This window comes from Silurus meridionalis, chromosome 3 (assembly GCF_014805685.1).
Source record: "Silurus meridionalis isolate SWU-2019-XX chromosome 3, ASM1480568v1, whole genome shotgun sequence".
NCBI classification, from domain to species: Eukaryota; Metazoa; Chordata; class Actinopteri; order Siluriformes; family Siluridae; genus Silurus; species Silurus meridionalis.
The window spans coordinates 16,335,608-16,352,460 of NC_060886.1; the positions used below are offsets into that span (position 1 = coordinate 16,335,608).

At 37.0% G+C, this 16,853-nt stretch overlaps 1 protein-coding gene across 11 annotated transcripts in view; it reads right to left on the reverse strand.

Moving 5' to 3' along the window:
• The window catches only part of myo1b (myosin IB), a 54,731-nt gene that overhangs the window by 12,616 nt on the left and 25,262 nt on the right, over positions 1 to 16,853 (reverse strand). For 7 of the 11 annotated variants that reach the window (XM_046844655.1, XM_046844656.1, XM_046844652.1 and 4 more), the window contains exons 5-18: positions 14,951 to 15,055; positions 13,924 to 13,970; positions 12,160 to 12,223; positions 10,413 to 10,511; positions 9,860 to 9,963; positions 6,660 to 6,807; positions 5,271 to 5,389; positions 4,552 to 4,638; positions 4,399 to 4,464; positions 3,815 to 3,820; positions 2,706 to 2,810; positions 683 to 745; positions 266 to 466; positions 1 to 43 (exon numbers count right to left, since the gene is read on the reverse strand). The exon at positions 1 to 43 is cut by the window's left edge and continues 184 nt beyond it. In XM_046844655.1, coding sequence (XP_046700611.1) covers positions 1 to 43; positions 266 to 466; positions 683 to 745; positions 2,706 to 2,810; positions 3,815 to 3,820; positions 4,399 to 4,464; positions 4,552 to 4,638; positions 5,271 to 5,389; positions 6,660 to 6,807; positions 9,860 to 9,963; positions 10,413 to 10,511; positions 12,160 to 12,223; positions 13,924 to 13,970; positions 14,951 to 15,055 — 1,257 coding nt within the window. The remainder of the gene's footprint in view (positions 44 to 265; positions 467 to 682; positions 746 to 2,705; positions 2,811 to 3,814; positions 3,821 to 4,398; positions 4,465 to 4,551; positions 4,639 to 5,270; positions 5,390 to 6,659; positions 6,808 to 9,859; positions 9,964 to 10,412; positions 10,512 to 12,159; positions 12,224 to 13,923; positions 13,971 to 14,950; positions 15,056 to 16,853) is intronic. The other 4 variants (XM_046844654.1, XM_046844657.1, XM_046844661.1 and 1 more) reach the window with 1 other exon arrangement.

Below are 16,853 nucleotides of genomic sequence, written 5' to 3' on the forward strand. Positions count from 1 at the left end.
GGTCGTTGTTTTTGTCCACAAATCCCTCTACCCGATATAGAACCTACACAGAAAAATAGAAATGAGTCTGCTGAACACATTGCTATGGCTTGCTTTTCATCCAAAAGTGCAGGATTGTCTTATTGTTTAGAATGATGAATCAGTAACTAAAGCTGACATACAGAGATTTCAGAATAGCAAAATAATAATGGTGTAAACTAAGGATGTTTGCACTAAGTGACAGACTATGCATGTGTATGTGTGTTGGGGGGAGGGCATAACTAACCTTTCCAGCATAGTGCTGGATGCGAAAACAGCTATGAGGCAAACTGTGGTCTGTGAGGAACTTGGAGTTTTTACTCAGACGGCTCTCAAAGTGCTGATGTTCAGCACAAACAGTGTTCAGCTTGTCCAAGAAGGTCTCGTCTGTCACGGTCCCTGGCCGCAGACACTCCTCATCCAGCATTGCCAGGATCCCATTCTGGTTCTGAGGGTTATAAAATAGATTATAAACCAAATGTAATTTAGGATAGCTTGCTCAGTGATTGGAGTCATATACCAAAGAGCATTAAATGAAAAGATAATAATATGTTCTAATATATAACTGGCTTATTTTTGAAATATGATATATTTTTAGGTAATAACATGGGGTCAACATCACAAACTAAATTGAATGAATTAAATTTAATCCAACAGGACTTACATTTTCAATTAGGTCACAGATGATGGCATTGTTGAAATACTCTATGTTGGTCCATTCAATGCCCTTCAATTAAACACAAACAAGAATAAATATTTGCTGTGTCTTATACAAACCTTTGCATTAATAGTTAGCATTTTAATAATACAACTACAGTCAATATATGGCCAGATGTTTGTAAACAACTGACTATCATAATTATGTGTGTTCTTTTTACCATCCCATTCCAGATTTAGTCTCCTTGGCTATTAAAAAATAAGCCACTCTCCTCAGAAGGCTTTCCACTAGATTTTGTGTGTGTATTCAGGCACTGATGGAGTGCCATTCCCATTTATTCCCAAAGTGTTCAGTTGTTTAGAGGTTAGGGCTCTGTGAAGGCCACACTAATTCATCCACTCCAGCTTTGGAAAATGTATTTATAAACCTTACTTTGCGCACTATTTTACATCTAGACTCCCCAGGATCCTATGCCAGGATGTTTGTAAACTTCTACACTGCCATCATCAAATCTATTCTCACATCCTCCATAACGGTTTGGTTTGCTGCAGCTATAGCCAGGGACAAGGCTAAGCTGCAGCGTGTCATCCACTCTGCTGAGAAGGAGTTCGGTTGCAGCCTCCCGTCCCTCCAGCACCCGGATCGCAGCCGACCGGCCTCGTTCTGAAAACAAACTCTTTCAGTCCCTCTCCTCTGGCAAGAGGTTCCGTTCCATCAGGACCAGGACCTTACGCCACAAGAACAGTTTTTCCCCACTGCAGTCAGCCTGAAGGCACTCCCCCCTCCAAAAACTTAGTCACTTTCACTTTCATATTCTAAATTGCACTACTTTTCATGCAAACTCACAGTTCTGTCTACAATATTTATTTCATTCTAGATTGTGTACACGATGTCTGTACGGATGCTTGGACAGTCACTTTTACATTCTAAATTGCACTACTTCTCATTCAAAGCCACTTTCTGTATATTGTATTAATTTAATTTATTATAGTTTATTTAAAAACTGTGTACACATTTCATATCTGTGTACATGTTTACAGTACTAGGAATTTGTCTTGTTTTCGGGTGCAAAGTGATCTTTGCTAAACCCTTTGCTGTACCTGGCAATAAATCTTTTTCTGATTCTGATTATTATGGTGAAACAGGTTCGTGGGCCCTTAGTTTCATGAAAGAAAAATTATAATGCTACAGCATACAAAGAAATTATAGACAATTGTGTGTTTGAGGCAACATTTTGGGGAAGACATATTTTTGGCAACATAATGTATAATCTCATAAATTTCACATGCTAAATTGAGATGTTTAAGAGGTAAAGCTGTGTGGGTGCTTTAAACTAGATATTCACACAAATGCTGGGTGTTGAGGGGGAAGAAATAACAACAGAGATGATGTTTTTATCAATGAAATGAATTAATTTGAGAGCACCATCTGTCAGGCTTCAAAAACAAGAAAAGCCCACAACATGGGTCAACTGTGAATGTAATGAGCTGGAAAATTGCTGTGGGCTAATTTGGCTATGTGAACAGCTTTATGAGGAGGGAGTTAGTGTAAGTGGGAGGGCAAGAAATGAAAAGAGGTAATCTACAGCTTGGACTGGGTGGACTTCTCCCCAGATCACTTCATTTTCTTCCCCAGTCTCCAACACGGAGGTTTTTTCCCATGTACTGGCTTGGAACTTGTCCAGAAAGCAGAATATTACAGTGTGGAGGTCATGGCTGCATCAGGGAACATACTCAGTGCTCAGAAAGCAAACACAGCCCATAAGCCCTCAGGGACAAGTGTGTTTACAAATACTGCTTTGAGAGATTACTTTTGTGCAAAACTCAAAGAGTAGGAGTTAGCAGCATATAGGATGATGAAATGTCAAGAAATTAAGATGACACTCTACATGGTGTTACTGTATTAAGGCTGATAAAAAAAAAGGCCTGGTATAAAGATAATTGTCAGTAATTATGCCTAAAGCATACAATTATTTCTATCAATCTTAAAAATTTGATATATTGTGATGTTGAAAAAAGATGGATCTTACCTCACGCACATACTCCTCCTGCTCTTCACGCAGTGTGAGCTCGATAAAGATCTGCTGAAGTTTCTCATTGCAGTAGTTGATGATGAACTGCTCAAAGCTGTTGTCCTGTGGGGGAAAAAAAAGATACAGTGTAAAAGTCTGGCATTTAAAATGCATTTGTACTGTGATATATCAGATGCACACAGCAGCCAAACTTTAAGCACAGCAATCCTTCTTAGTGATATAAAGACCACCTACAAATCAAAATTCACTGTACTCCTTTAGCATCCTAGTCCTTTTTAACCATAACTTGTCTAATCTATTAATTTAAATAATAATTTAAATATATGCCACCAAAATATAGTATACCACTTCAAATATCTCAATATGATCTCTTAGTAATATAGAAACAGTAGCTTAGTATTTATTATTAAAGGTTAAAAAAATAGCTGTGTTAGTCATGATTGATTTCTGCTACAGGTTAGATGATGATCAGGTTGGGATTTTGCTCATTTTTCCACAATACAAAAGACGCATTATCTGTTTTTTATGGAAGCATTTGTCTGAATGACCTCTGTCATTCAGAAACAAACCTATTGTATGTTAGATGAAAAAACACTAGTGTGCTTTGGCACCATGCAAAAGCTTCAAAACTAATTTAAAAGGCTGTATATGGTACACTGGAAAGACTCAGTCATCTCTTTGTTTAACTTGGCAGTACCACTTTACAGCTGGCCACCCTATAAACGTAGCCTGTTGGCACCTCAGCCTAAAGCTAAGTAATGGTGAAAAATCGGGTTCAACAGCTGCTTTTACAAAATGTGTAATAGTAAAACAACTCCATAGCCATGTTATCTATCTATTCCTTGTATGGCATGGAATCACTGCAAACTTAGGGCTGTTTCAGCAACTCAGACACAGAGGTATAACTTTACTACAGCCAATGCTGCAATATCAGGTACATACAGTACACCGAGACTGCCAACACTGCAGCTAAAGTTGCACCTCATGGATAGTCATGCACCTCTGCAGTATAAAAATAAAGCGAGAAAGGCTAAATTAAGCCTAGGATTAAAGGCTCTAATCACAGCAAGCACACTGCCACATCACATCCTCTGAGGAGTACTTACTACATCCTGTTGTCCCAGACACAAAAACAAACAACAATAACAACATTAAGGAGAAAGGAACACAGTCAGAAAGCAGGCAAATGTAATGGGAAAAAAATGCAAAAGAAAGAGTGGTGAATTTTACGGACAGCTGAATATTATTGCCATATCGAGAGTTAAAACAAGCACAGTACTAACATCCTGCTAAATGCAAGCAAACCAATTAGTAGTGAACTGTTTTCTGTTAGACATGACAGTGTGTACTGTGTTTACTGTGTACAAAGAAACTGATGACAAGCATTTTCCAGAGCAGAATACTATAGGAAAAGATAATGTATTCCTTTAAAAAAAGAAACATAATGAATTTAAAATGTATTGTTTTGCATTGTTTAATATGCTAGGGGTACTGTTTAAATAAGTGATTAAAGCTTTGTGATGATATTTCTTGATTAGAAATAAAAATAGGTTCTTTAGATTTCTTATGTCATACTTAATTAACCAGACAGGTCTTTCTTGTAGTTACTGCTCCCTTAGTTGACTCAACAAACAAGTCTGAACAGAAACAGTCTACAAGCAGATGATGACTCCTCCTGAATAAATCTTACCTCAAAGATCTCAAAACCATAAATATCTAGGACCCCCATAACCTTCTTCCGAGATTTGGTCTGAGCCTAAACATAATAGATAAACAAGGTGTTATTCATTGTTAAGCAATAAAGATGATAAAATACTCAATGAAAAAAACATTGGGTCCGTACCTTGATGCTTTCGTTTATCCGGTTAACCAACCAACTGAACATGCGACTATATAAGTTTTTGGCAAGTGCATCACGTGCATAATAGGCCTAGAACAAACAGATAATTTTCAGTTACATACTTAGGCTTTAATAATAACCATTTTTTCATTATTTTTATTCAAAATGTCAAAGGTTAGAGACTATGTGGAGAATCTCAAGAGCTAGCTCTGAGCCCTGTTTGTGTAAGATCATCAGTCAACATGACAGCAGTATTTAACTGAACTCTAGATGACGTTAAATTAATGGCACAGACAGAACTTCACTTGTCTAATGCCACTTAGGTTTAATCACCGCAGGTTCTAATAGTAATATTAACACTCTATAAAGGTAAAAAAAATCCATGTTTAGAACTGAAATCAGTGCAATTTCCTGTTGTGTTTGTGTTATCTTGTTGAATGTTTGTAAAAAGAGAACTTGACCTTCAGAGTAATGCTCCACCTCTGTAGAGTGGCTTCTTATAAAACCAAAATTGTTCTTGGAACTAGTACATGTAAGAGGTTTTCCAAATGGTATTTAAAATGTAAAAATAATAAAAAAAAAAAACAAGATTCTAATATTGTTTGTGGGCATTTCCATTGGTTATAGAGCCAAATTGATTTCAAGACCCAATATTAAAGGAATTATTCCACTACTGTAATAATGTGAAATAATATGTGGTAAATAAGGTGAGGTAAGCCAACCTGAGCAACATTAAGTGTTGTTGACACTTTCTCCATCTTAGCTTCCACAGTGCGAAAACTGAAGGCTCGTTCCAGCACCGACTGATCAATGCCCAAAAGTTCACACATCTCCTTCAGATCTGAGACAAGAACAATGCAGAGGAGTTACACACAGAACAGAAAGGCTAACCACATTGTTAAATATAACAGAAAATAAAACAGTATTGAATGAAACTGTAAGAAAATCCTTACAGAGTTTATATTTAATGGCATTTGCATGTAATGCTTTTCTCAAATTCCATAGCAAATTGGAGCAAAATGGCCTCATAATTAGTCACAGTTGAGTTCTGTTGAGGTGGGATACTGTGTCTGGGGAGGTCTGTATACTGAGTGCAGAAAACCTAAAGCAGGAAACCTTTTAAGGAATTGCATTGTGCGTTTGTGGATTTAGAGAAAGCGTACAACAGAGTGCCGATATAAGAGTTGTGGTATTGTATGAGAGAAGAGGTGGAGAAGGTGGAGGAGTTCAGGTACCTGGGGTCAACAGTGCAAAGTAATGGAGAGTGTGTTAAAGATGTGAAGTAAAGAGTTCAGGCAGGGTGGAGTGGGTGGAGAAGAGTGGCAGGAGTGATTTGTGATAGAAGGTTATCTGCAAGAGTGAAAGGGAAAGTTTATAGGACTGTGGTGAGACCTGCAATGTTGTATGGTTTAGAGACAGTGGCATTGAGTAAAAGACAGGAGGTGGAGCTGGAGGTAGCAGAGCTGAAGATGTTGATATTTTCATTGGGAGTGACGAGGATGGACAGGATTAAATAATTAGTTAATTAGAAGGACTGCACATGTAGGACGTTTTGGAGACAAAGTGAGAGGCCCAACTGAGATGGTTTGGACATGCGTAGAGGAGGGACATGGGGTATATCGGTATGAGAATGCTGAGGACGGCACCACCAGGAAGGAGGAAAAGAGGAAGGCCAAAGAGGAGGTTTATGGATGTGGTGAGGGAAGACATGTAGGTAGTTGGTTTGAAAGAGGCGGATGTAGAGGACAGGGAGATATGGGACGGATGATCCACTGTGGCGACCCCTAATTGTTGCAGCCAGAAGAAGAAGAAGAAGAAGATGGCTTGCATGATCAACTTAAAAAAGCTATGCTGGGTTCCACAAATGAACACTTCTAAATACAAAAAAATCTGTTTTTTCAACCTCCAAGGCAAATATCAATAGTAGAGTTTAGCCAGGTGTATTAATTTATTAGACATGGGTCTAGTTACCTCTACTACACACGGTTTGCTTCAAGCAAATAAAATTTTTCCTTAGATTTTTCTGCTTAACTTTCTTAATTTACACTAACCCCCTGGCAATAGTGAAAGCATAGGATAACCAAAGCTTTTTCACTGGTTATAATACGCACCGTTTTTGTCCTTTACCCGGCTCTCATCAAAACCATTGACGCGTGACTCAGGCTTGAATTCAATATTGCCCAGCTTGAGCACAGCAGCCACCAGCTCAAGCACTGACTGCACCTCATCCTCCATGAAACCCACAATCTGCATGGCATTCTGGAAAAGATCAGGATAAATTCCCCAGTCACTACAGCTCAGATGAAGTTATGGAAGTTATGACAAAAGGGATGGATACTGTTTTCATCCATTAATTTTATGTAATAGGGATTTAAAATGCTACATGATAAATATTTTGGTACCTATACACAGATCCTCAGAGGTTTTAGAGGAATTCCTGAATGAAAGAAAGCATTTGACCAAATACTTTTAGAAACTAAATGTTTGTTTAATTATACTGAAAGCATCCTTCAGTGAAATACAAAACCATAATTATATTACAAAGTAGAGCAGATTTTCACTGTAAAGAACAGATTTATACAGAGTGTTGATTGTTCACTTATGTCCTTATCCTAACTTACATGATATAAATAAACATTTCACAAAAATCACAAAGAAGCCTTCAGTAAATATAGCCAGTTACTTTTCTGTATATCTTCCATGTCATAATGTGAAGCAGAACAGAGTTGATGTAAAATGAATATTTTCTGCTGGGTGCATTTCATCCTGCCACAAAAGGAATCAGCTGGCATCATGTCAGTGATTCTCTCGTTAATACAGGTGACCGTGTTGATGAGGACAAGGCTGGAGATAAATCTGTCATGCTGATTTAGTTAGAATAACAGACTGGAAGCTTTAAATGGTGCATGAAATCATTGTTCTTTCCCTGTTAACAATAGATACCTGCAAGGAAACGTGCGGTCAACACTGCTTTGCACAAAAAGGATTCACAGGCAAGGATATTGCTGCTTGTAAGATTGCACCTAAATCAACCATTTGTCAGATCATCTAGAACTTTAGAGAGAGAGGTTTAATTGTTGTAATGAAGGCTTCAGGGCACCCGAAAAAGTCCAGCAAGGACCAGGATCAGGGCACCACCAGTGCAGCGCTTGCTCAGGAATCGCAACAGCCACGTGTGACTGCATCTGCATGTAATGTGAGGTGAAGACTTTTGGAGGATGGCCTGGTGTCAAGAAGGGCAGCAAAGAAGCCACTTCTCTCCAGGAAGAAACATCAAGGATAGACTGATATTCTGCAAACGGTACAGGGATTGGACTGCTAAGGACTGGGTTAAAAAAAATTTCTCTGATGAATCCCCTTTCCAATTAGAAAAAAAGCTCGTCCGGAGAAGAAAAGGTGAGCACTACCATAAGCCCTGTGCCATGCCAGCAGTAAAACATCAAGAGACCATTCATGTGTGGGGTTGCTTCTCAGCCAAAGGAGTGGGCTCACACAAGTTTGCCTAAGAACACACCCATGAATGATAAATGATACAAATACATCCTTCAAAAACAACGTCTCTCAAACACCCAAGAACAGTTTGGTGAAAGAACAATGCCAATTTACAATAAGTCAAAAGTGCTCCATAATTGGGTCCATGGCCAGGAAACTCAGCAGACCTTAAACCCTTAGAGAACTTTTGTGGTCAATCCTCAAACACGGGCTGACAAACAAAAACCCACATATTCCGACAAACTCCAAGCATTGATTATGCAAGAAAGGGCTGCCATCAATCAGGATGTGTCTCAGAAGTTCATAGACAGCCTGCTAGAGCGATTTGCAAAGGCCTTGACAAAGAAGGATCAAAAGATGCAAATATTGACTTTTCGCATTAACTTAATAGAATTGTCAATAAAAGCCTTTGACACTTATGAAAAGCTTGTAATCATACTTCAGTATACTATAGTATCATCTGACAAAAAGATCATTAAAACACTGAAGCAACAGACTTTGAAAATTAATATTAGTGTCATTCTCAAAACTTCTGACCACAACTGTACATCTTATTTTGATAATACAGTTGGAAGTTTTGAATTAGCTAAATGATTGGACACATCCAATTATTTTGTCTATTTCTATATCTCCAATTATTTTATAAAGCACAAAATAATTTTTAATTGTCCAATTATCACAAGGGTAAAATCTGCTAAACTATGTTATTTTAAAAATACATAACAGAGTTGGGATTTATTGTTCAGAACTGCACAGCAAAGTCTAGTGTTCACTAATAAAGATTAGTTCTGTGAGACATCTCATGGTAAGTGCAGAACATGATTTTGTGTAAAATAATGTCTTGTCAAGATTATCTTTCACCATTATTATTATATCACATATTACTCTATGTATAGGATTAAACAGAAGAGGATGGAGAAGCTGGAAGACTTCGAGAAGGATACACTTGTTGCACTTGTGAAAGGAAATAAAACATTCCTTTGTGTGAAGCTGCATATAATACTACCACAGACATACGTTATGAAGGTCCTCAAGCAGAGCTACCCACAGATCATAAAAAAGGTCACTTGGATATATTAAAAAATGACTTGATTTATGCCCAGAACAGAGTTACAGTCATTTCTTTATACATTTCTAAATAGCCAAATAGCCATGTTTATTCAGTATTGAAAATAATAAGATTTTACTGATATATTCTTACAACAAAAATGCATTTATTTGGGTCTATAATTCTTATCATAGATAGCTATTATTACACCAGTTGAAAATCAACATTTTAACTGAATCGTACTGGCAGTGGCTGTCCCACAGCCTTTGTGTGCAGCAGAAAAAAAGGCAGCGACACATAAAAGGCATCCTGGGGCTAAACTATGTGTGACAACTATGACAACTACTGGCAGCTAACTATTAGTAAATTAGCTCTCTATAGATTTCTCTCTCTTTCTTTTGTTGTCAAAATTAGTACAAAATGCAAATACTTGTTTATGAACTCAAGCTTACAGCTCAGCAGTGTCTGCCCCTGTAGCCTGCTCAGTGCTCTAAACACTGCTGTAAATTGGTGAATTAAATAATATTTATATTTTATATTTATAAATATTTCATACATATTATATAATATTTCAGAAGGATCTGACCACTAGTGAGAGGTATTTCACAGTCCAATTCCATATTTTGTCTCTTACTAACTGTACTTTGTGTAGCTGTATTTAGGTAAAGTTAAATTTGGCTCATGTATCATGTACCTATTATGTATTAATAAGGTGATCTAGTGTTTATGATCTAGTGTGGTTGTGTGAACATGTTTGACTGAATAACTCACCCTAACAGTCCTAAAGTTTGTAGCATCATCAAGTCCATTGACTGTGGCAGAGTCGAGACTTAAATAATTATATTTGCTGAAGTCCCGGTCCAACTTTAGTTTTCCTAGGAAAATGAAAGAAACGTGTTATTTAGAAGTAGTTAGAATAAGCTCTAAAATCTCAGATTTTCCACTGTAGTGACAAACACGCAATTCTCATTTACTTCCAATATTTAACACCCCACAAACAAACTTCTTGTCAGCTAGGATTACAAAGGCACACCTTCCCCAGGGTCCTATGGCCGTTTGATATCTGAAATTAAAGCCCACTACATTGTTCTCATATAGTAAGAATGTCAACAATGGCCATGGTCCAGTTAAACAAGTAAGAACAATAGCTGCTGGCCCTGCTACTCCCTCTTTTATTAAATAAAAAAAAAAGAAAAAGAAAAGGTTTTTTAGCCTCAGCTCTGCATAACCCCATGTGTAAGAATGATGGTCATATGTAAAGCTGTATGTCACAATCCTTAGAACAGAGATTGTACTGAGTGCGGTTTCTTTTGTTTTCTCTTACTGAGTGTCTCATCTGATGCTCCAGATAACAGCTGGTAAAAGATGTGGAAGTTTCTCTCTCCTCTTGGCTGCTTTACAACACGAGATTTCTCCAAAAGATCTGAAGAAAGAATGCAATTACACTTTGAAGGCACGAGAAGCAGTGGGATGTATTTTCATTCCACTGGACAGCGGAACATTCAATAAGGCAATACTGAGGTCTGAAGAACATGCAAGGTGTCTATTTCCCAGACAGACAAACAGTTGCATGCTCAAGTGTCTGCAGTGTACGTAGCCTTTCATTGTCTATTGTGTTTGCGCTGGAACAGGAAATCTCACAGGAGAGATCTATCTGAAAGAGTAGGAAATGTGCCTCACTACACACTAACTGCACTTCTTAGAGCCAAATAGTGCAGTCATAAGGTCTTCAATCTTATTCTATTCTAGTCTGAACAAGAACATAGGTTTTGTCCCACTCCCTGAAATACATAAGAAGAATTAAGACAAATATTACCTATAGCAGAAGGCCTTAACATTTGACATTTACCTTTTCATATCATGAATGTTTAATATCGTGCCAATTTGTGTTGTAAATTGTACATGAAATGTACATTTGTTTATAAGCAACATTCATTAGCTGATAAAAAAAAAAAATGCACGCAAACCTCACTTACAATTATTGCACACTTCATATGTATGAATATATTTACACTTTGTATTTGAGAAAATGATTGCTATCAAACACCAGACAGTAAACACTGTGTTGAGAGGAAAACAATTTGTTAAGCTAGTGGATGGCAAATAACTACCATACAATACAAAGCTTAATATATGCAAATCATTTTGCATGTGATCCACACACGAACTGAAGAGAAGCATCAGTAAAGAAAAAGAGACATTTTTAATGGTTATTAAACTTTTTTGAAACAAAAAGAACCCTACCAACATACTTAATGTCCATTTAAGGCAATTCACTTTTTATACAAATCATTCCAATCAGAGTAAAGCAGACATGATCAACCAGAGAGACAGATATAAACAGGAGAGATACAAATATAAAAAGAACAAGGGAAAGCATAAGCTGCGCCCATTAACTTTTAATGGAAAAGCACAAACACTATTTTATTGATCTTGTTCATGCTCTGTTCTTGCCAAACATGGACAGGGAAATGCCATGTAATCGACAAATAAACTCCAACACAATCCATATTACAAAACATCTATTACATCAGGGACACTACTCATTTTTTGAGTAATGCTTGTAGAAATAAAGCAAAATACATAAGTGTGCACTCAACAAATTCAGACTTAAAATCCTTTATTTCCGTTTGGATCTCTCTATAGACAGACACAGAGAATTTATAGTTACTTAAAAAACACAACAGTAGAGCAAAAGGTGGCATTTAGAATTGCATTAAAAAAAAGGTTGTATGGATACTGTATCCATGGCAGATAATCTGAGTATGTTTGCGTGTCAAACAGAATAAGAGGTGCAGGAAAAGCTAATCCAAGCCCAAGCTCTTTTTTGAGCGCACCCTGTATTTGTCTGTGTGTCCCAACCCACTGGTATAACTGCAGAAGGAGAACACACTTTGGGTGGCTTGCAGCAAGGCAGAGCTCCACTGCTGTTTGCCACAGCCATCAATATGACCACACAGCTGGATCTGATAACTTTGCGGAAAAAAGGACAGCTGCTCTAATAGACAGCAAGCCTCGATGGGGTACTGTTAAATGGGTCAACCCAGTATCGATCCTGTAATTATACTTACAGTTACTGATGACGCCGCCCAATGGATCACCTTTGAAGTCAAACTCGATGTCCATGTACTTGCCCTGTGGATATAGGAGAAAAGATTTTAATTAAGCAATAAAAAACTATTAATACGTTAAAATAAAGGCCAACATATTTCAACTAGCATTTAATTTAACTTTACATAGTCAAAATAAGATATGGAGGACCAGTTTATCCCTACCCTTTGATGAGATTAAACCAAGGCCTTTCATATTGCTTAGTGGCCAGCTAAACATGAAGAACCACACGTCTCCGCGGTGGCTTTTAATGGTAGAATAAAGTAGAAGGCAGAGAAGCCATAGTAACTGTGAATTGAGCTAAAAATGCAAGACTTCTACAAAAGAGCAAGTAAGAGAAATGCTTTCTCTCCCAGCTCAGTCTCTTAGGCTTATTCATAAAGTAGACAATCCATTTTTGCTGAAATAAAAAAAAAACTACTAGTGAGGAAAGAGTAAAATTTTCTCTGTTCTAACTGAAAACTGAGAAAATAACAGTAAGCCTCCTGTCTGGAAGTGTCTTCCACGCCCTCTTTTTCCTCCCAGCCAATGATTCTTCAAAGCTACTGCCTAAATAACTGCAGCCAAATTCAATAAAACATTTTGCCAGCTATGGAAGTAACTGTTTTCCCCCCACTGTGCAGAAGATGACACATTATAGTACGAGTTAAATAAGCAGCTCTAGATCTCACAGCAGTAGCTAATGGGCTTGTAGAGTTCTTGCATAGAGCATGTAGTGACTCTGGAGCTCTGGACTAATTGAAGACGTCTGGTATCATGCAATGACATCAAGAAGGAATCTGAAAACAGCCCACAACGAACGCCAAACAACCCCCAATCCCCCCACCCCCGCTTTAAAACAAGTAGCGAGCGTGAGAACACTCCTGCACAACTCCATGTCCCTTTAGATCTGCATGCTGAAATCTAATGTTTCTGTTCCCCCTCAGGATGGTCCTTTAAAATGCATTTACATGCTTTGGCAAAATCAACATTACAACACTAATATAACACAGATACAGTATTGCTAATAATACATTACCCTGAGTTGCCTTTTTGTGAAAGTTACTACTATATTTATTCCTTTCTCCTCCTTACATTCATCAAGGACCACAACTAGCATGTAGATTTACTCTAAACAATCACTCAGCCATAACCCTTTATGTAATTTATATGCACTGAAAACACATACCACAGACACAGAAAAGATTGAAAAGGTAAAGCACATTTAAGCTCCCAGGTCCACTCATCAGGCAACATTCATCCACACATATACCCAGAACACAAGCTGCTGTGCCTTGATGGGAACCTTTTCCAGTGCAAGCTGTTTGGTGTATCGCTTTGAAACTAAGGAAAGTCTACAGGCACACCCAGTGAATGCTGATGCATACTTTCATACATCTTGATTTAGTTGACTGGAAAGTTACAACTAGTGTTTTATTGCATTTTGTGAATTATTATAGTAACTATGTGAAGAACAGTAGTGCCAAACATAACGTAGTGTGGATAAATAGGCAGAAGTATCTATAGAAAAAAATTATGGATCCTATCAATAGTCTAGTATATAGTATAACAATAACAACCACAAAAAACATTTAAAGGAAAAAGAAACAGCAGTTTTGGCAGTGTATGTTACTAGAATAAAAAACTCAACATGAGCTTAATTTTATGTAAACGAAAGACACTTAGTGCAGTGATCCAGCCATAAAGAACACTGCCAGAAAACAGAAAGATAGACAGATACTCACAAATCGAGAGGAGTTGTCATTCCTCACAGTTTTGGCATTCCCAAAAGCTGCAAAAGAAAAAGCATACCAAGTTAATGAAAAAGTGTAGGAACCAACCCTATAGGCAGCTATCTACACAATCTTTGTATGGTTTTTATTTTTTTTATTTTGACTTTATGGACAGTGTCGTCATATTAACCTTTAATTAAACTTCTTCTAATTATTGACTAATAATTTTTTTTTTTTTTCGGACTTTGGAATATACTGCTTGAGTTCTGGCTGCACAGAGCATGTACAGGAGTGAGGCCATGGGGCAGGAAGTCTGCTGAGCCTCAGGAGTGGAGATCATTACAGCCAGCAGCTAAACTCTCACAGATGTGGAACTCGGCTGGGCACTTCATAGCTCATGGGCATTTCCTGTGCATGGCCCCACGTTAAAAACACACATTCCTGTCTGCGATCAGGCAACCGAGAGCTTTGTGCTCCATTAACAGTCAAAGACAGACAGCTGAAGGAGGAGAAATACAACAAAAAAAGCAGCACAGAGAGTGCTTAGCACCCCCGTTTTTAAACGTGTTGAGAGCTAGGGGCGTGGTTTTTATCAGAAGAAAACTACTCACACAAATGTGCACATGGTAGAACTAATATTTGTGCAAGTATCAATTGTCTCTTTTATCAGGTGAAATCTCCTGAGGTTCTGTTACTATTATTAGTGTTTAAGGTTGACAGATGTTTTTTTCCAGAAGACTTTGACTTGTCAGGCAAACTACAGTTAAAACAAACTGTTAAATACTTTAAAAACTACTTTGCTTTTAGTATTTTGTTACATAATGTTACAACTGTTACATAAAAGCAACATTAAATCAAAATTACTCTTCATGTCATATATAATATTTCTTTAAAAGTGTAGCATTATAGTAAAAACTCCAGTCTTTCATATTAGTTTTTAGTATCAGTATGTTTTAATTCAGATAATATATTATAGATAAAGATGAAGATATAAATGAAAATGATAAGGTGAAGGTAACAGAGCCTTACACATACATACCCTCTAGTACAGGATTGGATTGCAACAGCTGCTCTTTCACCTTGTTCACCTCCTGGCCCTTCCCACACACAGCAGCCACATATGACATCACCAGCTTGCTTGCCTCTGCAATACATAGTACAACAAGAGAGGTCAGAGGTCTCACTCTTCCAGATGAGACAAGCCACACCCTAAAATCCCCCTTACATCATTTTGGTAAGCTCAGCCTTCCCACCCCATCCTGATTTACTACAGACACACATACATCCTTCTCACACACAAAAACAAGTTCACCCTTTTCAAACCACATTTAATATTATACTAATAAAATGACGATCATTAAACTGGTGCCGGGCCAAATCTCAGACCCTCCAGACTCTCATGTAATTAATCCAGTGTGCAAAGTTAATTACTTTTTGTCTATATTTTGCTATGTTTGCACTTAAGATAAAACTGTATAAAAGAGCTGGTATGAGAATCTGCCTGGGCATGAAGAGTAATAAAAAAAAAAAATTTCAAAGTTTAGAGATTGTCAATACAGATCATTCGAAAGGAATTTGGGAATCCATAGGATTTTTTCCATGCAAGAATACATTAAAATTGTTTATGTGGAGAAAATAGCTGAAGCTCATTAAAAAAAAATAAAGAAACAGCTAAGAGCGAAAAGGAGAACATCAGAAGACTGATATATACGAAACAGCTGGCCAAGTAAGCAGTATCTATATTTAAAAAAATGCAATAGACAGTTTAAATAATATAACGTACATTTCTGTCAAGAATAAAGCTTTATCCTAAATTCCATTACAGGTTTTGCATGACAGACTTGATGTAGCTCATGACCATAGATTATAGAGTGGTAAGAAAATATTAATAACAAAATAGCCTCAACAAAATAAAAAAGTGTAAACTTGTATACCTAGTGTATAGGAAACTAGTAAATTTAAAGGATACCCTGTAATGGTTGGTTGAGAGTAAACAACATATCATGTAGTCTAGCATTTTTTTCTTTTTTTGCAGTGTTAGACTGACCATTGTGTTCAATACAGTGAGGCAGCCAAAAGACCTAATACAATTAACAAGGTTGCCATGTTTCCAGAGAAACTACATCTCCAGAACCACACAACAGACCAGAAAGTATTCCAGAAAATTGGGGAAATGGAATAGAAAAAATAATTTTCTCTTTGTCAGCCTTTTTTGTAAGAAACAAGGTCATAATGTTGTATAGACGTTATGATGTATAGACATTAACCCTTTTTCTCCCACTTTTAATATTTAACAATAGTTAGATTCTATACAACAAAGACACTTTTCCTTGAAAGTAATGCACATGGACATGCATTTTTTTAAATTTAATTCTATAAAACCTCATGGTGGTGCCAACAAGCTAACATGGCAACCCCGTTATTAACTGTTCCTACTCTACTCCTCCCTCTAATATGGAGCACCAGGGTTCCTGCATGACAGGATTCCTGCCTCTCTAAGCAGTTTCTGTTTAAGACGTCTAAATGCAATGATAATATAAAGAAGCTTGTGTGAGCATGCTGCATAACAATTGAATATCAATAATCTATCAAATAACATCTATTTAAATCTCTTTATTCACAGTTCACAACTTAAAAAATTTTATATAGTCGATATTCTTAAACACTTTTATCAGCATTTGAACTTCACAAGTAATAAAGTATTTCTAAAAATCCCCAAATAATCGTAGTGCTTGTTTACTGGAGAACTTGCATTCTCTAACTAATCCAATGTGTTTTAAAAAGGTAATTTAATATAATAAACAATAATGCATGCAAATAGAGCATGCAATTTCAAGTTCATTTTATGTACAAAACAGTTAGACTGGTTATGGATTATGCTTCATATTGATTTAGGACACCAGGCATGTGAAGAAATAGATCTGTAAATGCTGACATAATTC